Genomic DNA, 25384 nt, shown 5'->3' on the forward strand with positions numbered 1-25384 from the left:
ACACTGGCGGCTCTGAGCGGCGGACCCGCGATATGGGAGTACTGTACTCTACCCACTGTAAATGGTGGCAATCTCATATTTGTTAGCTACGTAGTCCTGGTTTTCGGATTAAACTAACCAAATGAGACCAACGGATTACACCGCACAGAGCTATGGACAATCCGCCTTGGTCGAATGATGTTGAATATGCTAACTGTTGAACCGCTAAGTTAAGTCGTTGACATCTTGTAATGCTTAGCTCCTTAAACTTGTATTATGCATTGTCCTAGAAGCCGTGAGGTCTAGCCACCTGCAGTCTGTACCCGGCGTGTTTTCAGGGATCATGCCTACAACCTGCAGCAGTTCGTCTAGTAGTTGCCAATAAGGAAGACGAACCGTTCTGTCAAAGTCACGATAGGATAGCCATTTATGTGGGCCGTGCTCTTCAGTTTACTGTAGTAGTGTTATCTGCAATGTCAGTAATACATAATAGTGGCTCTAGTTTTAAATGTCTAATAGAGAATATATCGCCCCTGGAAAGATGGCTCTGTGAATCAGATAGCTTGGGATTATATGCCTCTTGCTTGGGGATAATTATCCACGTTGTGGGGATGAGGCCATCATAACCGCAGTGTTTGTATGAGATACCGTATATGAAAGAGTTTTTATGTTTTAAAGAAAAAGTCACCAGGGTCGAAGAGAAAACAATCAAGTATCAAAACCTGATTTTATCCGCCTCATAGCGCCGGAAGCCTCACCAAGAGCAACAGTCCCAGTGCAGCAACGCAAAAGCAAGCACAACCTAAATATGGCAATCCGATCCAGAAGCCGCCAAGTTCCATGCCCAAACTGAAGAGACCAGCAAGCACAGGCTGTGCAAAAATCATCCCGGCCGTCTCTACGAGCGACATGATTGAATAGAGCTGCGTCCTGTGCGCGCTGTCCACGTATAATGCACAAAGACTGCGCGCATAGCTGCCCCAACCTGAAGCAAGTGACAAGAGCGCGAGCCCGCCGGTAAAGGCGCTCAAAGTCGGCGAAACAGCCATAAATAGGCTGCCAAGTAGGAACATGGCGGAAGATGCCCGGGCGAGGAAGAGATCGCGCTTGTTGCTGTCAGTAAAGCGCAGGACCTTTGGTGCCCGGTGTGAGACGAGAAACTTTGAAAAGTTTGGTAAGACGGCGGTGATGACGACGAGGACACTGAAGCCGTAAAAGAATGAGAGAAACCCCGTTTGAGACGTTGGTATCTGGTAGCGCCTAGAGGCGAAGATGATCATAAACTGAAAGATAGACAGCGTAATGGGGAATAAGGCAAGCATTGCCAATATAAGAATGACCAGAGATGGCATCATTAAAAGACTTGAGACTTTCCTCAAGTGGTGAGATAAGCGCTGAAAAATGTTGATGGTAGGCCAATCCATAGAGACATCTCTCGGAGACCGGGCTGCCGGTCGTGTCTCCGGGATGAGGCGGATGGCGAAGCCAACGGTTGCGAAACCAAAGAGCGACAAACACATGACTGGCCACGGCCCGGTCTTGTCCATCATCCACCCGGCGATCAATGGGGAGCCGAGGTTGCCAATCATGGATGACAGATGGGCGGTCATAAACTTTTTAGCTCTGTGAGCATGGTGAGCAGAAGCCAGCACGGAACGGGACATATTATACCAACCTATTTTCAGGGGTGGTGATATCGGTGAGCATTGAAAATATCACAGCAGACACAACAGGATTGCCTCCGCCGATAACCAGTAAGCACGAGCCAAGCCACATCGTATTGAGTGGAATTGTCGGAGTAAACGCGCAAACCGCAAGGAACCATAGCTGATCGAGCATCGTACCCAGCACAGCTAACCGGAAAACTATCTTCCTCCCCACCCGATCTGCAACGATGCCCCAGGGTAATGCAGCCACCGCAGCGATGGCGGCTTGGAGAGAGCCGTAGATGGCGAATATCATGGCGACCTTGCTTTGAATGGAATCCTCCTTGCACCGGTTCTCACCGATAGGGTTCAGCACGCCGTAATGCTGCCGGCATACGATATCCTCAACTTGGCGGGTGGCGGGAATGGTCCACAACCCGGCTGAGCTAGCGAAGAGGAGGATGACGGCGTACAAGACCGTATCAGTGCTGTCAACTATATGATTCTTGGGCTCATGGACGGTGGCAGAGATATTGGTGGATGTGTCGACATCACTGCGGTGAGCTGCGGCTTTCTGAGGCTGGACCAGTGGTTGGAAGTCATCAGAGAGTAACGGACTTGATTCTGAGATTGTGTATGAGTTTTCGGATACTAGACACGGCTTCGTGTCATCGTCGCTAGCTGGAGGGCTTGCGTGAGGAGGCATCTGGCTGCGTGCAGTGTGCTGCATTGTCGTTCAATTCGCCTGATGTAATCGCGTACGTTGGTCCAAAGAATATGGAAACGCACCCAGGACAGAAAACGAATTTGACGTGTGCAAGACTGTGCGAATATCTAGAATGCATGACTCAAACGATATCTTTGAGGGGGGTAAGTGGGAAAGCCGGCCGGTACTTTTTAGTCATAGCTTGGTTCCGACGAGAAGAATTACTTTTCTATGGCAGGACCCAAGAGACACGACGGCCCAATTTGTCCGACTTCTCGGCAAGTAGTCTGAGCTTATTCGTACACTGCACACGAATGGAATATTGATGTATAGTAGTTAGGAAAGAATCGGGAACCACAAAAGAGCTTATATGCCTGACTGGATAATGCCCGGAAGTTCCCAGGAATATCATTGGGAGATGGTCGCAGACGCTCAGGTTCGTTACTTACAAGCGCCATCCCATCATCCTTGAGGGGGCCTTTCTGGATGCCGCTTCGGCACCCGAACAAAGTTCTGACGATCTCTCGCCGGCCCTTGAGGCTTCACATCATCTTGATCGGGGTAAAATGCACGCAAACTGCCTCTTGCCTAGCTTTTCAACCCTTCTTATCCAGAGAATTTACTGTTCTTGTATGGCTGTCTACGTGTCGAACGTCCCGAGTTACTTCCAGTACCATGGCGAAACACATCTGGAGGCTCCTTTTGAGAGCACTTTTTGTAGTAGCGGTGGTATTCGCCGCAGAAGAACAGAAGAAAACGTACATCGTTCACATGGAGCAGGCAGAGAGTGTGAGTGGCGCGCGTCGGAGGTCCTTGCAACAAGCCTCCCTCGACGCGATTGGTGCTGACCCTGCCTCTGTCCTCTATACATACTCCAGTACCATGAATGGATACGCTGCTCAGCTTACCGAAGCACAAGCCGAAGCGTTGCGCGCCTATGGAGGTGTGTTGTCGGTGAGGCCTGAAAGGATGTTTCAACTCCACACCACCAGGACCCCTCAGTTTCTCGGCCTTGCCAGCAACGAAGACCTATACGGGCAGTCCTCTTTAAGCCAGAGCGCCTATCTTGAGGATAGAAATGATACATACGGCAAAGAAGCCGAGTCGAATATTATCATCGGCCTGCTTGATACCGGAGCTTGGCCCGAGAACCCCGGTTACAGCGACGAGGGGATGGGCCCCATTCCGAAGATATGGAGGGGACAATGTGAGGAAGGAGAACAGTGGACGGTTCAAAACTGCAATAAGAAGCTTATCGGAGCGCGATTCTATTATAAGGGATATACTGCCGCGAGGTCAAATGCGACTAACCCATTCAACTGGACCGGAGAGTATAAATCCCCTAGGGATAACATCGGCCACGGCACGCATACATCCACGACCGCGGCCGGTTCCGAGGTTCGAAATGCAGGCTATAATGGCCTAGCAAAGGGCACCGCCCGCGGTATCGCTAGATACGCCCGTATAGCTATGTATAAGGTCTGCTGGAAGGAAGACTGCGCAGAGTCCGACATCGCCGCTGCTATAGACCAAGCCATCATGGACGGCGTCAACGTCTTGTCGTTGTCGCAGGGCCCTAACGAAACCGTATTTCACGATCATGATGCGATTATCGTGGGAAGCTACGCCGCTATGAGAAAGGGGATCTTCGTCTCCTTGTCCGCCGGCAACGATGGCCCCGAACTCGGCACGGTGAAGAATGTCCCACCGTGGGCGATGACTGTCGCCGCCAGCACGCTGGATCGCGACTTTCCTGCCAACCTCAAGCTCGGGAACAACAAAATTGTAACTGGCGCCAGTTTGTACAGAGATAGTGCCGCAGGGGAAAAGAACCAATCAGCAGCGGATTCTGGGATGCTCCGTCTCGTTCTCGGCGCCTACGTCAGCAAGGGGAACGCTTCTACCGCATCTTTCTGTCTGAAAGACAGCCTTGACCCGAAAAAAGTGGCCGGAAAGGCTGTCATCTGTCGCTTGGGAAGAGGTTCTCTGAGAGCAAAGGGACAGGTTGTCAAAGAAGCTGGCGGCCGCGGGATTGTCATTGTCAGCCCGGCCACGCTAGGTGATGAGACGTACGCATCCTCTTACGTCCTGCCAGGGATACACTTGAGCTATAAGCAAAGCATTGAAGTGGAAGCTTATGCGAAAACGCCAAACGCCACAGTTACCTTTCAGTTTCGTGACGGCAGAGTCGGTATACCGGCGCCGGTCATCGCCGGCTTCAGTGGTAGAGGCCCAAACATGGCAGCGCCTAACCTGCTCAAGCCCGACATCACCGGTCCGGGTGTAGACATTCTAGCCGGCTGGACAAACGACAACTCAAGCATTAATAAGGGTGATTTCGCCATCATCTCTGGTACTTCCATGTCCGCCCCCCATCTGGCTGGCATCGCGGCCTCCATCATGGCACGACGTCCAAAATGGAGCGCTGCCGAGGTCCGGTCCGCGATCATGACTACCGCATATACCACACTCAAAGGCACCTCATCGCCGATGTTAGAGAAGCCGAATAACACTATTGCGAACCCTCTCAGTTACGGAAACGGCCACGTGGACCCGATAGCTGCGTTAGACCCGGGTCTCGTCTATGATATCTCTCCGGACGAGTACCGCGACTCTCTTTGCGCTTTCAACACTACGGTCGAGTTCACGAAAGGAATCACACGGAGCAACTTTACATGCGCTCCTGGGGTGAAGCGTAGCGTCTACGACCTCAACTATCCTTCATTTGCCGCGTTCTACAACGTCTCAACGACGAACGGGACGTATACGGCCATGTTCTCGCGCACTGTCAAGAACGTGGACAGCGCCGGAACTTACAACGTTCACGTCTTGGTAGATAACCCGGACATGGTCACTGTTAGCGTGAAGCCCGCTGTGCTTGTGTTCAAATATGCGGGAGAAAAGCAGACTTATGTAGTAGCAGCGAAGATGCAACCGTCTCGTATTGCTAATGTCACGGCTTTTGGCAGACTGGAATGGTCGGATGGGAAGCATGTAGTGGGCAGCTCAATGGCTTTCATATGGGGGTTTTCGCGTTGACATACAACTTCTTCAGCCTTTTAAGATCATTAATAGGCGTAGAAATATTGGGGTTTGTCAAATTTAAGTGTAGTAAAACATGGTGAAATGAGTTGGAATTCAGTTATTTGTTCTTGCCAGAACAGCTTGACAGTTTCTGATTACACGTGCCACACTATCCACTCTCCACTCCATAATGGAACTCTCTTAGTGATTATGTCAAGAATTACAGGGTGACTTCCCTTGAAGCCAAGTTCTAGTAGCTGGGTCTCGATGTCGCGATGGCGTTTAGCCATTGATGGATTATTCACGCTGGAGAAGGTCCAGGACCCTGAATAGCCTCTCACGCCAGTATACCAATGTGAAAGGCGACGGCTCAAATTACTCCATTAATGGCAGTTGTCTTTTGAAAGAAAGTCTCAGTATGTAGCCAAGATGTTTACCACAATCAGGGGACGCGACGTCCGCCGGGTAACGATGTAGTTTGAGAGTCGGTATGATCCGTGAGGGGATACCAAACAGCGGTTGGTACGTTGTTTATTTGGTAGTCTCCGAGACCCGAACCTCATCCACACCCGCCGGTATTTTATGCTTATACACTTTCACCTTCAATCGCATACCTTCGTCAATACACATTCCCGTTGCGTTACGTCTGTCATAGCTGACTGGGCAGTTTTACAAAATTTATCATTTTGTACAAGCACGATTCTGTTTATCGGGAATAATAGCTCGTAGGCCCGGTGGAATTGTCTTCTCCAGCCCTCCAGAATATGGAGAAATCCTCTCAAATCGATGAGGATAAACTAAGGGTAGTTTTGTATTACACACTCACAAATATCCAGTGGTCTGGTGGTTCACCACCGCAACGACTCAGACATCCTCTGCAGGGAAGAATCCTCACCTGCTGCACCAACGATACGAGAATCGACTAATGTCTGCCAAGATCCCTCGTGTCCGCGGTTATGCCAATAAACCTCTTCTGTGGCCCCTAACTGCATATTTTCATATAACATCTCTGTTATTGCCCATACCACACTCACATCACTCTTTTTCCAGTGGTTTCTGAGCCATGCTGCTATTGAGTCTAGGCCGCACATGACACAAATGTTATCACTGAAGGCTGTACTGCCTGTCGCTCGGTGCTGATATATTTTATACCACAGGTGAAGATGTCTCCGTAGCAATGGCAAAGAAAAGTTGGGGTGTTTTCGAAATGAAATATCATTTAAAACATCTTGATTTTGCTCGGCATGCCTTGTGAGAACCGATAGTTCAGCAAGCAGCGACGTGCCTAGGCGTGTGTTTAGGTAACAACTACAAATCTCGTCCGCATTTTCCATCCTCCGCAGGCTATTCTTCAACTATTTCCCAGGATTGCCGTTCTTGAAGGCCGTGGATACACTGGAAAGGCAACTTCAGACAGGACAAGATGTCGACATATTGCTAAGAAATTGAAAACTTTGGCCCTACTGAACAGGCAGAGATGATTTCCTTTGAAACTCCCAAATTGAACTTGCCTATGATGCTGCATTATGTCTGAATCGACAACTCAACTCATCCCTGCTCCTCCGACAAAGTAGGTCACTCAGTTGTATCGACCGGTGACCTTCCTGTAATTCAAAGGGTTAGCTAGGGCCTCTTCGGTTATTACAAAAAGCCATTCTCATCCATAATGCAAAATGCGCAAGCAAATTGGATCCGCGGTTGTCACGTGCTTGCGCACTCCCACACATCTCCAGAATCCATCGCTTTCTCTACCACGCAAAATTCCAGCCCCCTGTCCCCTAACCTACGTCCTGCCCCCTTCCCGGTCCTGTCTGCCATCAACCATTTTCGCATGTATTCGTCAAGATCTACCGACCCCTGAACTCTTTTGAGCTAGAGTCTCTCTTCAAGGCAATGCTGCCTTTACAAAGGGAGTCTACTGAAAAGTTGACAGAGCTAAATCCAGTGCATCAAGTACGGTCCGATCTAACTTTTGGTTTACAGATATTTCTGCTTGAACGTCTCACTTCCTGTCAAGCTGGTGTATTCATATCATCTCAATAGGAACCCACGCCGCTGTCATAAGCGACCCAAACTGCGTCGATATTCAATTATAAAAGAGCGGCCGCACCGAGAAGCTTAGCATCTCAAACAATGCATGTCATCGGCGTTACGACTCAGACACGACAATGCGACGTCGACCTGTCCTGAGTCACCAAAGCGATGCCCTATCCATAACTTCTTCAACATAGGCGTCTCAGGCAGTGTCAACGAAACCATGGCTTTACGCGTCCTTTGGTTCTATAAGAAGTCATTTCTATCTCGTGTTTATTCGTTCCAATTACCTTAAGCTTGCCACATCAAGCTGCATCGCCGTTAATTCTCGCAGTTCCCAGTGTTCTCGCAGTGAACATTAATCATGAATATGTGCTAGCACGCAATTCTCACAAAGGCAGATATGCGTGACGAGATCCATTGAAGATTCAGAAAATGTTGCGTCAAAGTTCTCCCTTATATACCGGTTTGTATGTAGACCCTAATCCGCACCCTGATAGAAGGCCACCAAGAACCCATCCTCATGACAGCCAGAAGACAGGCGGCCTCAGTATCGAGTTCAGTCTAGGCATGAACTTCAAAGTATGAAGCATACCTCTCCTTCTCATTATCGTTTGGTATAAGTAGAGCGTCAATCCCTGAAATTCTGCAATTCCAAGCCAATCGCCACACTTCCTTCCACATCTCAATAGAAGCCAATTACGAAGCACTCAATCCTTAGGCTTAGTCAACGCGACGTCACTCGCCGCATTCCTATTTACACGGATGGTTGCTAAGGGGTGATCTATAGGCCAAACGATGTGATAAGTATCATTATTCATCCTCCACCGCTTATTCCACCCCTTCTCTCAGCAGCCTCGGCCCTCGTGTCGGTAATTTTGCATAGAGACCTTTGCGGAAGCATTGCATAAGCTAGCAAGTAGTGCGAGACGGAGAGTTAGCAGAAGCAGAACTAAACGACGCACCCAGACTTTACAATTCCGGCTGCTGAGGACATACCTTAATGACACAAAGACCTTGGCCAAACTTTTATACACAACACCTTGACGGTTAGCGTCTAAGGTCTACCTTTCCCAGCCAACATAAAAGACCATTCAAGCGCTGCCAGAATCTTCGATATCATGCAGAATCAAGCTGGTCTTTGGATCTTGTGTCTGACGTCCTGAAAGACGCCCAGCTGACCGGACGCCGAGCCTGGTTCCAGCTCATCCTCCGCCCCTCTATAGAGCACGTCTGACCGCACACACCTCCGTCCTTGTCCCTCCTTACCAACAATCATAGCTTATCCATCCCAAACCCTCTGTCTTTATTCTTCAGCCGAGCCACCATCCACAACACAGTTGAAACGGTGGTCTCCCCCAAGGTTCCTAGATTCTTAGGACATAAGGAGTCATCAACAATGCCGCGGGATTCGGAACGAATTGTCGCTGTTTACATGGCTTTTCCCTGCGGATACTACGCTTAAATACCGCCCTCGTTCACCTTCCGTCACACTGCCACAGATCTTTCGATATCAGACGTTCATACCATATAAAACCATACCTTTTCTTCCCATTTTCTTGGATCTAACAATGTCTCGGTTGTCAAACAATCTACTACTCGATGGGCATGGTGCCACGAACATCATCCATGTCAAAGTGTTCGCATCATCCTCAAGTTCAGAACCCAGAGCCACGCAGACTCCATCTTCAGTGTCATCCGTCGCCATCTCATACAATCCCACTCTTATTCCCCATCATACGCAACTGTCCCAGCATCCTCGACTTACTCACACCGCCCCTCAGACGGCAGCCAGAGAGCAACGGCAAACGGTGCCAATCTCAGATACAGTTACCAACAGCAACACGCTCTCTATTTGTCGGTGTGCTGGCTCTTGACCCCATGCCCACCAGCAGTAACACCATGTTGTATGCTCCCTCGAGCTGGCCAAAATCCTCCATCAACTTATAAACCGCCAGCATGTATCCACACAAATCGAACACCAAAGGATCTCGTTGTCTTGAAGGCGGCGATGTCCGCGAGAGACGCGCCCGAAAAGCACCATCAACATACTCAACAACCAAAGCCTCCACGTCCACCCTGAATCAAGACCTCATCCATACAACTGTACCTCATCCTCTTTCCCTCCTCGCCGTCCATCATAAGCTCGTGCTCATTCACCCCTCCTCAACATCAAATCCTACGATGCGCCTCTCTCTCTCTCTCTCTCTCTCTCTCTCTCTCTCTCTCTCTCATAAGCCCCAACTTAGCCATCCCTTGAACTTTGGACCAGCATCCAGGCGCAGAAAGCCGACGAGGCATATCCTGCAAACCGACAGGCTGGTGTTTCCAGTCTGCATTTGGTTTGTCCATCTACCTCAACGTCCTGGCAGCCCTTTATACAGACTCCCCAAAGATCATCATCCCCAGCATCGGCCTCTCGTCATTCCCAAGCAACCCCAGCCTTCAACACTCAAAGCAAACCGGCCCAGCGATCGAGAGTCCCACGCATCACAGCATGCCTCACCGCGGTCTCTATAAATACCGAAATTCAAGCACGAATATTTGTTTGAACGGACAATGTTGCCAGAAGGAAAAAAGAAAAAAGAAAAAGGGAGGGAAAAGGCTAGGCGACGCGCAGCTGGAGATTCATGGGGCCGCCTCTAATACTCGTACCAAGCCCACATACTTCAATCGAAGCCCATCCTTTCAAAGGCAATAGCTTCGCCGTCCGTCACCGTCTCCGTTCTGTTCTCGTTGATTCTCCCGAGAAACCTGACTCTGGCTTGTTTTCAATAGAACTCAATTGTTGCTTCACTGCTTGAGGCGTTACTCCCTCCATACGGTTCCATTGCTCAACTGCCCAAGTCGTGCCGTCTATGCAATTGGCGCTGGCTCTGAGAATTCGTTGAATAAGTTTGACGCCCCTTAAATACCTGCATGCTGCCCATATTTCTCAGTTTTCAATCAAGCTCCACCCATCCTTCAAAGATGAGGGGTAGGAGGCCAACGTACGGGAACAGATAACTCTGTCAATGCCATATATTTCATCACATGCCATCCAAGGCCTTCACGACAAGACTCCATCAACTCATGTCACACATCACACGAAACCTCACATCCAATGCACTTGAAGGGGGCAAAACTCATTGAACTTTCTCCTGACTACCAAAGCATTGCGACATGGGGCCACTTGACCCAGCAGCATACTTGGAACTGTTTGCGCGCCGTCCATTTCCTCCGCTGCAGGACTCTTCTCGTCTTTTCCTCGCGTGCCCCTACACTCTCCTTTCTAGCCCATTTCGTGAGGCATCTTGTTGTGTGTTCAACCCCAACCACCGCGCGAGTACCTTTTCAATGAAAGATATCCCGACGAAATTGCAAACAGGTTGTGGCCTAGAGCGTATGCGCCTCTTGCGAGGAACAAGTGCTCCCCCTTCCCACGGTAAACCCCAATCACTTGACAGGGCTCTCTCTCCCGAGGAAGGACGCGGCCGACTCCGAATTGTGTGTTGACGTCGTTCGTTTCCCCGTCTCTCATTGCTCTCGTTTCCCCGTCGGAAAATGAAAATAACAAACTCCCGGTTCCGTCTGAGGGAAACTCCTTCTACATGACTTTTAGGTCGCCAGCGCGATTCTATGCGAGGCGTACATGACAATGAGGACTCCCGCCTCCTCTCTAATCCAGCCATCCGTTGCGAAAATCAAAGTCCAGAAGATACAGCCAAGGGGTAAGGGGTGATGTGTAGTGACAATTGGTGAAGTGTGCTGGCAAGGGGTATTGGTTGGTGAAATTAGTCTTTGGGGAATGTGTAAGGTGTCTATATACACGTGAGTGATCTCCGTGTTCGATGCTGTGTAGTGACAAGATGAGGGCTGTGCTGTCTCCTAGTTTGACGCAGATCCGGGCTTCGACGATTGGAAACCGGCTGCTCCAGGGTACGCGCTGGGCTCGGGGAATGGGTGTGGATAATCAAACAGGTAAGAAGTTGTAATTGGACATCGAGGGTCGGCTCAGGTCTGGGCCATGACGCTGGAAGAGCCGCCAAGCTGGCGCTTGACCTGTTCCCTAGCCCAGCGCGCGGTCTCAATGGTCCTAGCCTGGAACTCGCGGTTGGTCTTGGTCTCCTTGATCAGGGCGGTAAGCCAGTCCTGGCGGAAGATCTCGACGAGCTCCCCGTTAGGGTAGGCCTCTGCGAGGTCACCGATGACACCCATTGCTGCCCTCATGAGAGCCTCGCTGCGGTTCATGTCGCTAGCAATCTGGTTGAGAAGCTGGAAGATCGAAGGAACGTAGGGCTGGAGAACAGTGGCTGGGTTCTGTTAGCAGTGTACATCATGAAGTATTGGAAATGTGACTTACTCTTGTTGCTGGCTCTCATGGCACCAATAATGCCACCCCAGGCGTCCATGATTCCCTCGCGCAGAGAGATGACGTAGTCGTACATCTCGTAGGGGCCTTCAGGACCAGCGTTGACAGTCGCAGCCTGTTGCAGAACTCCGGCAATGACAGACAGGTATGTCTCAAAGTGTCCGCCAATCGCTCCAGCAATATCGCCGAAGCACTGCAGGATCGCAGGCTTGAACTGGTTGCTGAGACTGGGGCTCTTCAGGTTGTTCAGCAGGTGGTTCATGAAGTTGTCGCAGTACGGCTGGCTCTGCTCACCCAAGCTACGGGTGAGATCGCTGACGAGTCCGATAGCCATGGCGCACAAGCTGGGCTCCTCCTGGTTGCCGAGGGCGTTGTAGAGGAAGGGGGTGAAGGCCTGCATGTACTTGTTGAAGTCCTCCTCCATGGCGTTGGCGAGCGCGCTGATGGTGGCGAAGACGGCGTCGGGAACGCTGGACTTGCCGCCGATGGTCTGGAGGATCGAGAGCAGGGTCTGCATAATGCGGTCGCCCTGGGGAATAATCTCCTTCTCCAACCTGGTGATAATCGCTTGCAGAACCGTACACAAGCTAGTCTGCATCTCCTCAAGCATGATCTTATCCTCGACACTAACAACCTGGCTCTGCATGGGAACGGTGCCCTCGAGACGCTCGATGATGACGCCGGACAGCGAAGCAATGGGCTGCATGCTCTCGGAGGCTGCGTTCTGGACAAAGACGTTGAGGACCTCGTAGGCGGCGGTGCGGACGTACGAATCGCAGTCGGGACGGGCGGTCAGACCAAGCAGGTTGGTGACGCTCTGGTTGAAGTGGGGGGTGAGAGGGTTCTGGACGGCACCGAAGTCGCCAGAGAAGCGCTCCGCCAGGTTCATCAGAGCCCAGCAGCAGGAAGATGCTATCTTTGCGTTGCTCATGAGGCCGTTGAACAGAGAGCGGATGAGGGGGTCGAGGTGCTGGTTGGGGTCGATGCTCTCCGAGACGCTCTCGGTGATCCGGCCGAGGGCGTAGGCGGTAGAGTCCTTGACATGGAGGGAGCTGTCGTCCATCATGCCGATGAGGATAGGAAGAGCCTGCTTAACAATGGGGTCGAGGACCTTCTCGTCGGGGCCGTCCATAATGGCGCCGAAAGCAGAAACGGCGGCATCACGGTGGTGCCAGTCCTCGGCACGCAAGTTGCCCTCGACGAATTGAAGGACGGGGGTGATGATGGCGGCACCGATAGCCTGGGAGTAGAGCGCGAGACACTGATAGGCGGCACGGGCCAAGTTGTACTCGTCATCGGCGGCATCCTCGTCCTGCTTGGTCAGAAGCATGAGGAGGACGGGAACAACCTCGTTGGCAGCTACGCGAGCGAAGTTGTAGAAGGGTCGCATCTGGTCGGCGCTCTCGACCTGAAGAGGCAATCGTCAGTGTGGGTCATTCCGAAGCAAAATTCGGTTCAGCCTTACCTGGGCATTGTCATCCTCGATCTGGATCTCCTCCTCGCACACAGTGCTCCAGAACTCCACGGCCAACTTAGCGACGTCCTCGTCTGAAGACTTCATGCCCAGAATGGTGAGGCCGAACAGCGCCTTCTCCATGTAGAAGCGCATGTTGTCGTAGTAGAGACCCATGATACGGTTGAGGCAGCCAAAGGCACCCTGCTGTATTCTTGAGTCATCGGCCTGGGTGGCCTCGCAAACGACCTGCATGATGTAGTTGCGCTCGCCCTCGTGCTTGAAGTTGTTGCCGACAAACTCAAGCGAGTCGCCGAGAGCCGTGATGGCGGCCAGGCGGACCTCGAGGCTCGTCTCCTCCTTGCGGGCACCCTGGACGACGGCAGTCAAGATGGCGTTGGAGTGGGCAATAAGGGCGGTGCGCAGATCGGCATCTTGGCTTTCGCAAATGTAACCGATTGTGGTGAGAGAGGCCTGCTTCTGGTGCTCGGCGCCCTCGCTGACGTTCTTAACCAGAATGCTCATCAGGTCCTGCCACTGGTTCCTGGGGAGCTCGAGGCCGGCGATGGAGGAGATGACCTGGGCAGCGGCCTGGCCAGCCTGGCTGTTGGAGGAGGCCAGTGTTTGCAGGGTCAAGTTCTTAACCTGCGTCTTCGTCTCGTCGTCTGTCTGCTGGAGCCATTTTGTCTGGAGTTCTTGGTGGCGGTTGAAGTCACGGGCGGTGAAGGCGTTCTTGAGGGCGAGACCGGCGGCAGCACGGATGGAGCCATCCGCGCTCTCGTTTGCAAGCTCTTGGACGAGGGTTGCGAGGTATAGGGGCTGTTGGGAAAGCGAGCGAGGTTAGCAAAAACTTGATCGAAGCGGTGGGGGGGCAAAGGGGAGGGACTCGGCGATCCGAAAGTGGGCGGGCACGTACGAAGTTGTTCTCGGCGGCTGATGTGAGTTGCTGCTCGGCAGCGTTGCGCAAGTTCGCGTCTGGTCATGAAATGTCAGCCTCGTCATCGTCTTATAGGTCGTTCGTGATGCGCGTTGGGGGTGAGGAGCCAAGAGAAGGGCAGGATCTGTCTCATCGCCGTGGCGACCAGGGTGGGTTCGATGGATGGCAACGGCGACGAGGCAGCCGGGGGAAAAGAGAGAAGTGCAGCGACATAGGGGAAAGGGACAGCGAGGATGTACAACTTACCAGGCGACAGCGAATTGGCCAAAACCTGGTTGATCTCTGAGCTCGACATGATTGCGGCTCAATGTGGTGTGTAGCAGGAAGTGAAAGGCCGAGCCAGTGCCAGTGTTGAGAGGTTGCAGGTCAGGTTCGGAGGGGGGGCTCGTTGACAGGTTGCACGTGTCAGGAGGTGGGAGAGGAAGGGTTCAAGGCACCGCACCTCAGGGTCAGCAGCAGCACGGGAGACGCGGGGGTGGTTTGTTTTTTTGCGGTCTGGGAGCCGGCAGCAGCCTAGGCGAGAGGAAGGTTCAGAGTTCGCGCGGCAGGGCGGGCGCAGAAAGTTACGGTCCGGGGGTGGGCGGCGGTACTCTGTTTGGTTGTAGAGAGACGAGAGAGCGGCAGAGAAAGGAGAAGAAGAGACCGAACAACGGCGCGGAGAGAGTGAGAGAGTGGAAGAGTTTGTTGTGGTGAGTGAGAGATAGCGAGAGGGAGAGAAATTCGCTGCTCTGTGGTATCCGTATTAAAATAACGAGTCTTGTCGAAAAGTGACTTTCGGGGACACGACGGAGGATGATGGCTTTTTTTGGCAAAGGAATTAGATGCGTACCGGTTAAGGGAAAAATAAGTTGGTCGCAACAACAACACAACAGACGAGAGGGAAAAGTTGTGAGTAATGTCAGGTTTTTTCTTGGGGTCTCTCTCTCTTTTTGGACGAAAAGCAGCAGGAAGGAGGAGAAAAAAATAATAGGGAGCGGGACCTCTGGGCAGGCGAGGTTGTTGACGATCAGAGGACGGGGGAGCTGGGTTGCCTTTCAGTGTGACTGGTTCGTTCCTCCTCCTCCTTTTGCTGGGCTTTCAGCAGGTGCTCTGCTGTGTCTGCGGGAGAGACAGCAGCAGCGCGGCAGGAGGGGCAGCAGGGGATCGATCAGTGCGAAGTATGGTAGCGGCGGATGGCATGCAGGCAAGTTTCTTGACAGACTGGACATCCCAGGTAGGTACCTACCTACCTCATTACCTGCCTGCCCGTTGAGAATGGAAGGTATCGCTGCTTCTCCAGGCGGCAGCAGGTGCACGACAAGGCAGGGAAGGAAGGTGCCGTACCGTCCCGGGTAGTGGTTTCTTTCTTTGGCACCAGAGTACGGGAGTCCAGTCCAGTCCCAGTCCAGTCGCTAATTACCTTGCCCTCTGGGTAACAGTGAATGAATGGAAGGGCCCAGGTATTCTGGCCCAACCAACCGGCCTATGCAATACAGTGCGTCCTTTGGCTGGCTGGATGTAGCCGGGAGCCGCTGCTCGCTGGGTAAGGTACTTCAGACTTAGGTCGAAAAAGTGGGCGGCACGAGATGGCGTTAAATGAGTGTGGGGAAGGAGAAGAGCTTCTGATGCAAAAAACCGAGGAGGGGTTGTTTCTCTCTGCTTCTAGCCTGCACTCCTTTTTGATGCGACTCCTGCACTCTGCAAAAGGCTGCCCGACGACTGGGACCTGATCCTCCGGAGACAGACAGGAAGAAAATGAGCATTCACTCACTTCAGTCCCTTCTTCTTCTCCATCCCAAGTGATGTCTACCCTATAAATGTCCAGCAAAAAGGCGCTGATGACAGTCGCAGCGCAGAAAAAAACAAAACAAACTGGATGCGGGACATTTGTTTTTTCCTTTCCTATTGCGGCCATCTCTTGGGCACAGTGCACAAGAGAAAAAAGCTCAGACCAGGCGCTACGTACCCGTCTTCTGCCTGAGAGAAAAAAAGACACCCGTTCCCCGCTACGTCTCCATCATCCACTACCTCTCTCGCCACCTGTCCTCTGCAGCGCCCTCCTGTACCTCACGATGCACCTCTAAGCCGGTTCAAGTGTCGACGACCCCACCGCATCCCAGCTCACCAACCAAACAGTGAGGCTAAACCCCCCAACAGGTACGACCAAAACCCCACACCTGCGAAAGGGGAGGAGGAGGGGTTCCAGAACTGCTAGAGTCACTCAAGCCTCACTCACTCACGCACTGAGTCTTCGTTCACTCTCATCCACTGGACAGTACCTATCTCCCAATTATCCCGTCCAGGGCTGCATCTGCATGTCCTTGGTTGCTGGGGCTGCCGCTGCGCGGCTGCTCATCTCGTGCAGGATGCAGAAAAAGCCAAAAGGAAGATACGGTGTGTGGTGTGTGACTGACTGACTGTGTGAGAAAGTGTGTGTGTGGGTGGTCCGAAACAATCTGCTGCTGCTGCGGAAACCACAAAAGAGAGCAGCCAGACGGCAGCAAACCAAGCCTGCAGGTCAAGTGACAAGAACCCAACATCTTAAACAAAAAACGATAAAAATTGCCCCTCGTTTCGTACACAGTCTCGGTTTGGCGGGGGCAGAAAAGCAGTCTTCTCAGAGGCCAACCAATCCATTCCCCCTCCTTTTTTCGGACCACACGTACACAGAAACTGTGACGTCCGGGAAAGGGGACAAGAAAGCAAGATAAGCTAAACAAGATTGAGACGAGCCGCCTGCCGCTGCCTTACCTTGCCCTGTCTGTGGTCAATGTCATTGCCGACCTTTGCTCACCCTACCCAGAGAGCAATGCGTAAGGCTACCCGCCCGCGTTTCCTTGCTGCCACCGGTTTTGTGGTTGGGTGACAGCCCATCCGAGCCCCCGAGTCAGACGTCATCCTGCTCATCCAGGTTTCCAGGCAGCCGGATCCGAGCGTGGCCCTTTTTCGTTTCCCGCTGGCAATTAGGAAATACGATCTTGGCCCGGGCCACCACCTCCCATTCACCCCTATCATTAATATTGCCCTTCACCGTCTGCACAAGGTTGACATTATGTGAAGCACTGATCGGATGACTCATGCCCAATTCAAATGCTTTTCATTCGTTCGTTGGAATCAAACAAAACAACCCTTTCATACAAGTAAAAATCGGCCACCAAGTCCAAAGTGAGGGCTTACATGGCCATGCGAGCAGCATCTTCCTCATGTCCCATTTTTGATGTCACCGAAAATGCATCTCAACCAAAACTTTTTGCCTCGTCCATATGCCTCACCAACTGGATGCTACCACCTCCTTCCTTACATGCCGTTCGCCTTCTCTTCCAGAGCCGCAACAATGTTCGGCGTCTGCCCGTTGGTACCGTTCGTAGGCTCGAGGTCCAGCTCTTGGCTCAGAGATCTTGTCGGGATGGGCTTGGCCAGGATAGGGCTACCGGGGCGGCTGCCAACAAACTGCAAATGTCTTTGTTAGCACGAATCTCGATGTCTGAGCATACGGTGGCACTCACGTTGCTGGCGGCACTCAGGAGGGCAATCAGAGAACTCTGGACCACATCCTCGTGAATACCGATACCCCAGTACTTCTGCTTGGTGCCCGTGGCAGTGCACTCGATGTACGTAGCAGCCTTGACATCGCGACCGGCACCAATAGCGTGCTCCTTGTAATCCTCGACGTCCAGGTTGATGCCAACGCTCTTCAGGGCGTTCGCCAAACTGGAGATGGGACCGTTGCCGCGTCCGCGCAACTGGTACTCCTTTCCGTCAATCGAAACCACACCCTCGAACACTCTCTTGAGGTTCTTGGTGTCTTGCGTCTTGCCAGGCGCGGGCGGCGCGGGGCTCTGCGAACGGTCGGGGGTAATGCTGTAGTCCACGATCGTGAATCTTGGGTTCTCGCGGAGGTAGTAAGTCTGCTCGAACAGCTCCGTGATCTCCTCCGACAGAAGCTCGCGACCAAGACCGTCGGCCTTGTCCTGCACGACCTTGGAGAACGCAACTTGCAGCCCACGGGGCAGGTCAAGCTGCAGCTTGCGCAGAATGATCCATGCAGCACCTCCCTTGCCGCTCTGGGAGTTGACACGGATGATGGCCTCGTATGTGCGGCCAATGTCGGCGGGGTCGAGGGGCAGGTAGGGAACCTGCCAGCGGTCCTCGTTCGTCTTGCCCTCCTTCTCGCGCATCTGGAACCCCTTCTTGATGGCATCTTGGTGGGATCCTGAGAACGCACACACAACGAGGGATCCGCCGTACGGCGCACGGGGGTGTACCGGAATCTTGTTGCAAGTCTCAACCATGTCGATGACGCGGTTGATATCAGAGAAGTCCACGTTGGGTGAAATTCCTTGCGTGTAGAGGTTCAGGGCGAGGGTGACGAGATCGACGTTACCGGTACGCTCGCCGTTACCAAACAGACAACCCTCAACTCTGTCAGCGCCGGCCAGCATAGCCAGAGAACTAGCTCCCGCTGCCTCTCCGCGGTCGTTGTGGGGGTGGATAGAGACGGAGATCTTCTCGCGCTCGCTCATGTTGCGGCAGAAGTACTCGATCTGGTCAGCGTAGATATTAGGCGTAGCCATCTCGACGGTGGCGGGCAGGTTGAAAATGATGGGAACCTCGGCAGACGGCTCCCACGCGGCCTTGACGGCCTCGCAGATGCGGACGACAAACTCGGGCGAGGTGTCGGAGAAGGTCTCGGGGGAGAACTCGAACTGCCAGTTCGTGCCGGCCTGGGCGGGGTCGTCCTTGGTGAGGGAGCGGACGAGCTTGGCGCAGCGGACGGCGAGCTCGACGCTCTCGTCCTCGGTGAAGCCGAAGATGACGCGGCGGAAGCACTCGCTCGTGGCGAGGTAGATGTGGACGATGGCGTTCTTGGCGCCCTTGAGGGACTCGACCGTCCTCTTGATGAGGTCCTCGCGGCAGGGGGAGAGGACCTGGAGGTATACGTCGTCGGGGACGGCGCCGGGGGTCTCGATCAGGCGGCGGGTGAAGTCGAAGTCGGTCTGGGAGGCGGAGGGGAAGGAGACCTCGATCTCCTTGTAGCCGAGCTCGCACAGCATCTTGAAGTAGCGCCACTTCTCGTCGCCGTTCTGTGTTTCGAGACAACAACAGTTAGCGCTGGTGGTACTTTGGACTACTGACACTGGCCGAGACCACGAATTGCTTGGGCTTCGTCGTGTAAATCAATTGGAGAGGAGAGGGAGTGACATGCCATTGGGTCAACCAAGCTCTGGTTGCCATCACGCAGATCCGTAGACAGCCATCGCGGGGCTTTTGTGATGGTCTTGTCGGGCCATTGGCGGTCCTTGAGCTTGAGGGGAGGGAAGGGCTTGTATTTCGTCGACGGATCCTTGAGCCTGCACACGAGAAGCAGATTGTCAGCGTCTCAGGTTTCGAAGAGCGTCATGTTATGTGATTTTGGGAGTCGTTCATTGAGTCACCTACATCGGCATCTTGGGCTGGGTGCGGGGCAGATTTCGCGGGGGAGGTGTAAGTAAGGACGGATCGGTTCCGTGTGCTGGGAGAGAAGAGAGTGTGTCCTGTTGGAATTGGAGGCTCTCTAGCAGGAGAAAGGGTATTTGTAGCAAAGTCGTCAACAGAGAAAAAGATCGCAGTCATAAAAGGGGAGAAAGGAGAGGGAAAGATTGAGTCACAAGGTTCGCGGTCGCAAAGAGTCGGGCTACGAAGACGGAGGAGCACCTACCTGCTGCTCAATGACAGGCAGCCCACCCTTGGATTTTTTTTATTTTCCCCCCCCTCCACCACCAAAAACGGCTGCGCAGTACGTACACTGCCGACCCAAGTTCCTTACAATTTACTTGTCACTGAATATTCGATTCGCCCCTACTCATACCTAATCCGCGCTACTCGCTGCAAGCTTGCATCTCAGAAGGCAATAAAACGGAATCTCGCAGCAACGGTCCCGGTTTATTCAAGCACTTCCAATGGCTCCGGGCTGCATTGTATGCCGGCCGGGGCCAACGATCAAACGATACACGCAGCTAGACGCTGGACGCGACGGCAGGACGGGTGATGAGTGTGTGTATTCCTCCCCCGCGATCGCTCCCGTCAAGTCGTACGCAGGGCGCAAGGGCGCATTGGCATCGGATTGGACCTCTGTTCGATTCGAAAATTTTCATCTTTTTTTCTGGTCTTCTCCAAATCAATGTCATTGGAGTGGGGCCCAATTCCCAGTCCCCGCGTCCTGTAGGTCCGACGTACGGCCATTCTGATTGGTCTAAGTCGCAGCATTGGCCGGCTGCGGATGGCGGGGTTGCACCAGTCCGCAATTGCACCACACCAACAACCCCGTCTCTCTCTCGCCTTGCTTTTTCCTGTGAAGACGGACTGCACGAGGGGCAAGTTGCAAATGACGGGGTCTTCCCTTCAGTCCTCAAACCGCCATTCATCGACCTCATTGATGCCCGTTCCCCCAAAAGCTAATGACGCGAGACAACAGCTAATTGGTCGGTCAGGCCTCAGCTTCACCTCGACCTTTGCCGGCTGACTTCCCCGTCTGATGTACCCGTCGAGAGCTGCATATCCCAGACTGACTCGACCGCCTTGCGTTGGCCCGAGAACATTGTGAGCACCTTAGTCACATGAACTCCCTTCGCAGTCCACTCCCAGCAAATGAAGCCATTCTCATTGTCAACGTCGACAATGGAGCACGCCCATGGACCAGACATCCTCAATATGCCGACAATACCCGTCCGCATGGCGTCCGAACATCGGCTCGTGGGCCCGTCGAACTTTTCCGGTGTCAACTCCCCCACGTCCGACTTATCAGCAGCCCGGAACCGTCGGCGGTGGACACCGCCATCCCTGCTCAAAGCCCCGATGACCGGCCGGATAGCTTCGCTACATCGTGGGCCTCTGTTGCGGACGACAGACGTCAGTCATCCATCGGTCTGCCCCCCAAGCCACGCTGCTTCACCGCGGTTTACCCCACGATGAATGATACTTGGAGGCTGATCAACATGCTCCATGTCGTTTCTTCTTCCAATCGCAAAGGGCGTATTTGAACCGCTCATGTCGAGCCCTTGCATGTCTACCCCGGGAGAGCCCATGAGTGTGACTCCCGTCGGTTGCCGTCTCGTGGAGCTCAATTTTGACGACATGCTCGTCGTTAAGCCGACTCGATGCGAGCTAGAATTTGACCTTTGTCGATTCAATGTGCCAATGCCCTAAATGAGACCTGTCTCCCGTCTTGTATACGTCGGTAGCTCTGGGAAGGTCCGTCTCCTCGACCAACGGGCCTTCCTCCGCTACTCTTCAAAACATTGACTGCCATTCGCTTCGGCATATGGCAAGAGTCACCTCAAGCTGTAGCTATACATGCCGAGCTAACCAGGGGACTGCCGCGAAATCTTGAACCCCTGAGCTCCGTCGGGGGCGATCTCAGCCGTGACTCACCCATCCCCCATCTAATCCTCACCAGCCCTCCAATCGTCAAGAACGATCTCCTCGCCGTCATCAGCCTCGCATGACACTCCTCCATACCATACCCTACCCTCCACGTCACCCCACACTCCAAGAACATCCTCCCCGTACCTCGGCTCCTGTGCATATACCCCCGTCGAGACGATCGCCAGAAGAGAGACAAACGCCCATTACATCCTCCATCAAGTCCACCGCATGCAACCACCGCCGTTGACCCGGATGAAATGAGTCACTCCCACATGTCTCAGCCGCGGCCCGTCCCTCTAACCCACACCCGCCAACCATCTCAACAATTTGACGCGTCAAGAGTCATTCAACCCAATCTGGGGGCTTACTATTACATACAAACATGAACATGACCACTCACGAGTTAGGAAGCACAGACATCACACATATCCCCAGCAAGAGAAGGGCAAAAGAGATTGTTTGAAATCCGAATTTTAGACGTCTCGTCTATACTCTATCTTCATGAGCAGGTGCTATGTACAACCAAGCACATTACATCTCAAAATGTCCGATAGGGACGAGATGTAGTTTGGTGCCGGTGTCTGCTGTAGTGGGGGGGATATATACGTTCCAACAATTAGACAAAAAGGCTTTTCCCTCTCCACGAAGGGTGGGAAAGCCGGAAACAAGAGAGAGATGCGGGAAAAGGCCCCATCTTCGAGAAACGAGATGCGTGGAAGTTTCCAAGTCCGAGAGAGACCAAAATCCTCCACTCATCCAACCCATCCCGAGAGGATAACCAACCCCGATGCCAGGAAAAAGCGTTGGTATGAGAAATATGTACAACACAAGAAGTTTAGGAGGCGAGCCCATTATGACAAGAGACGCAGCGGCCGTGAGGTGTAACGATCGTCACCCATGTCGAAAAAACAGAAGTCGCAAGAAAACCACCAAACATTCAAAAGAAGAATCCCCGCCGCTTTTTATCGTTCGTCCCTTTCCTTTGCGTGGAATAAAATGAAGTCGCTTGGTACCGTTGACGCCCAAAGATGAATTCGTTTCTGCTCGGAGATGGATGGAGGAGAGTGTATTACCACGTGAAGCTCTCCTCGACGAAATCGACTACCGTACCGTGGTCCTGGACCCCTCTTACCGCGGCACGCACATCGTCGGCGAGCGCACCCGGACCGCAGATGGTCACGCACATGGCGCCCATCTGCTCCCTGACCTCGCGCTCCATGATCTGGGGGATGTTGGGGCGGCCAGGGAACATCTGGACCGTCGTTGAGGCGGAGACGATCTGCTGGGGGTTCTGCGGGCGGGTGATGTAGAGGTGAATGCGCAGGATGTCCTTGCGGTTGGGGAGGCGAAGGACGGTGTCCATCCAGGGGCGGACCCACTCGAGGGCCTCGTAGTCGCGGACGATCCAGACGAGGGTGATGCGGCGGGTGGGGACGCTGCCGTTGTTGTAGCCGTCGATGAGGGGCTTCAGGTAGGACATCTGGTGGGTGATGCCCGTGGCGCCAGCGAAGAGGACGGCGTGGCCGTATGAGTTCAGGGAGTGGTGGCCTGCGTAGGGGCCCTCGAGGCAGGCTCTCATACGGATGGCGGTCTGGCCGCTCTGGCTGGCGACGTTGTACAGGTCGCGGGTGAAACCACTGTGGGCGCCGATGATGAAGGAGACGGAGGTCGTGTGGCGCTTCTTGTCGATATGGGTGAGGCAGGCCTTCTCCTCGTCGAGGTGAAGGGAATTGCGGTCGGGGATGTGCTCAACCCAGGCGACGGAGAAGGGGTGGCAGTCCCAGGGGCGGATGTCCTTGAAGCGCAGGTAGCAGTGGGTGCCGGGCTTGACGTCAACGTAGCGGGGGAGGTTGATGGTGACGCGGGTGGTCTCTCCGGGGCAGGGCTCGACGATGGCGTCGGAAACACCGCGGTCGGACCAGTTCATGTAGGCGACGCGGACGATACGGGCCATGCGCTCGAGGAACCAGAGGATGAAGATGGCAATCATCCAGGGGAGCTGGGGAAGGCCACCAGGAAGACCGGCGACGGCGCAGTGGATGTAAGTCATCAGGAAGATGAAGAAGGCGAGGATGATGTGAACGTTGAGGAAGATCTCGTAGAAGGCGTGGCGGACCGGAGAGATTGAGAGGATCATGATGACCGTCAGGGCGATAGTGCCAGCCATACCGGATCCGATGAAGAGCTCGTTCGACATTCTATACCAAACGCCCTCCCATCCGCTGTCGGCAACCTGGACAATCATCCAGGCGATGGTGTGGAGAATGGCCTCGATGACGGACATGCGACCAACCCAACGGTGGAGAAGGTTGTAAGTGTCGAAGCTGACGTGCAGCATGCCGATCAACGGGTTGTTGCGGCCGGCGAGGATGATCAGCGGGACCATGTTGACGACGGAGAGGGTTCCGGAACGGCCGCGAAGCTCGGCGCAGAAGGAGTACATGTTCTTGTTCTCCCAGTTCAGGAAGAACATGTAGACCATGTTGCTGGCGATGTAGATGAAGAGGATGAAGGCGTGCATGCGAGATGGCAGGGTTCCAATGCCGATGGTGGACAGCTTGATCTCCTTGTTATGACGCTTGTTCCAGAGGGGGGCGTACATGAGATGCTTCTTCATACTGGGCATCCAGCTCCATTGGGTCGTCTTCCAGTAGTGTTGTCTGTCACCGTCGACGTTCATGGCGCTGACGTGACGGAGCTGAGCCCAGAGGATGCGGCTGATCGTGATGACGAGGACGATGACGGCCATGCCGCCAAATGTCAGCCAGAGCGTGTCCTTGAACAGCATGTTGACGGGCTGGTTGACACCAGCGAGGTTGGAGTGGTAGGGGGAGATGGTTGAGGAAGCCTCAGCCGCATCGGTGCTCTCCGTCGAGCCGGAGCGCTCCACGAGTGCCGCTGTGGGGATCATATCCGCCACCAAGCCGGCGATCCTGCGCCGGTGCATATCCATTTGATCTGATTTTCTGTCGTTTGCTGATGACTCTCAAAGTCAATGTGGTTAAGAGAAGGGGTATTTGTCGTCGTTCCCGAGTAGAGTGGGCTGGATCGGTCAGGGATGGTAGTCCAAGTCCAGGTCCAGGCTTTTCTGTTGCAAGGTTGCCGCAACGTAGGAAAAAGGCAGGTTTGCTAGAATCGTCCGGCAAAGCTCGAAAGAGAGAGAAGGCGGCGTACTGTTATTGGGGGTTGAGGTCGAGGCACAATGTCATTGTGTGGTGGTGATACAAGCCAGTGACAAAGGGTGGACCGGGATGACAGCAAGCCTGTTCCAAAGCAGTGAGGCCTTTGAAAGTACCGGCACAGTGTGTCGAATATGACGTGCAGTCAGTCGGCGCAGGTGTCGTTTGGGGTGACCAAGGAATGCGACCAACCTCGGAGTGAGAGGATGCGATGGTGGTGAGTGCGTAGGTGGTGGTGTTGCGCACGTCTCTGACGGGATTTTGGGTCTGGCGATGGGGAGCTGCAGCTAGGCTTGAGATCCTCGTGCTGATCTTTTTTCCTTCACTCCACGCTGGAAGGTTGGCTGCGGTGGGAGTGATGGCGATCCCAACAAGGCTAGGACGATCTGAATCTGGCCGAGCAAGGAGTCGGAGGGCGAGCTTTGACTGACTGAGCTGATGATGGGCTCAGTGGCTTTGGCGATTGACGTATTGGGGGAAGGGACGGAAGCGACGTCAATATATTTGTGCGTCTCTTAGCTGGCTTGCTTCGCAGGGTCTCGTGCCGCGTCCTTTTCGGGATCTAGAAGCCGGTATCCTCGTGTGTTGTGATGTGGGGAACCACACAGAAAAGGTAAGTGAATGAGAGGAAGGAATGAGGGTATCCTTCTTCTATGGGAATCAGGAAAAAAAAATTGACAAAGCCCTTTTTC

The 25384-nt window shown here is 53.5% G+C and overlaps 5 protein-coding genes across 5 annotated transcripts; 1 reads left to right on the forward strand and 4 right to left on the reverse strand.

Moving 5' to 3' along the window:
• Positions 1-716: 716 nt before the first annotated feature.
• On the reverse strand, positions 717-2355 carry GCG54_00008655 (uncharacterized protein; the record flags this gene model as incomplete). Its single annotated transcript, XM_045408616.1, has 2 exons — positions 717-1602; positions 1655-2355. The coding sequence occupies 2 exons, from the start codon at positions 2353-2355 to the stop codon at positions 717-719; spliced, it is 1587 nt and encodes a 528-aa protein (XP_045266359.1).
• A 651-nt stretch (positions 2356-3006) lies between these two features.
• GCG54_00008656 (Subtilisin-like protease SBT1.7) lies at positions 3007-5370 on the forward strand (the record flags this gene model as incomplete). The annotated part of the gene is made up of 1 exon (XM_045408617.1): positions 3007-5370. One exon carries the CDS (start codon positions 3007-3009, stop codon positions 5368-5370), a length of 2364 nt encoding a protein of 787 aa, XP_045266360.1.
• A 6012-nt stretch (positions 5371-11382) lies between these two features.
• Positions 11383-14425, reverse strand: GCG54_00008657 (Importin subunit beta-1; the record flags this gene model as incomplete). Its single annotated transcript, XM_045408618.1, has 5 exons — positions 11383-11681; positions 11732-13148; positions 13206-14012; positions 14110-14168; positions 14377-14425. The coding sequence occupies 5 exons, from the start codon at positions 14423-14425 to the stop codon at positions 11383-11385; spliced, it is 2631 nt and encodes an 876-aa protein (XP_045266361.1).
• A 2981-nt stretch (positions 14426-17406) lies between these two features.
• On the reverse strand, positions 17407-20822 carry GCG54_00008658 (2-isopropylmalate synthase; the record flags this gene model as incomplete). Its single annotated transcript, XM_045408619.1, has 5 exons — positions 17407-17559; positions 17616-19193; positions 19246-19272; positions 19328-19460; positions 20659-20822. 5 exons carry the CDS (start codon positions 20820-20822, stop codon positions 17407-17409), a joined length of 2055 nt encoding a protein of 684 aa, XP_045266362.1.
• Positions 20823-22582: 1760 nt separating this feature from the next.
• On the reverse strand, positions 22583-24466 carry GCG54_00008659 (Ferric/cupric reductase transmembrane component 7; the record flags this gene model as incomplete). Its single annotated transcript, XM_045408620.1, has 1 exon — positions 22583-24466. The coding sequence occupies one exon, from the start codon at positions 24464-24466 to the stop codon at positions 22583-22585; it is 1884 nt and encodes a 627-aa protein (XP_045266363.1).
• Positions 24467-25384: the final 918 nt, after the last annotated feature.

The sequence above is a fragment of the Colletotrichum gloeosporioides genome, assembly GCF_011800055.1.
Source record: "Colletotrichum gloeosporioides strain Lc1 chromosome Unknown consensus_30, whole genome shotgun sequence".
NCBI classification, from domain to species: Eukaryota; Fungi; Ascomycota; class Sordariomycetes; order Glomerellales; family Glomerellaceae; genus Colletotrichum; species Colletotrichum gloeosporioides.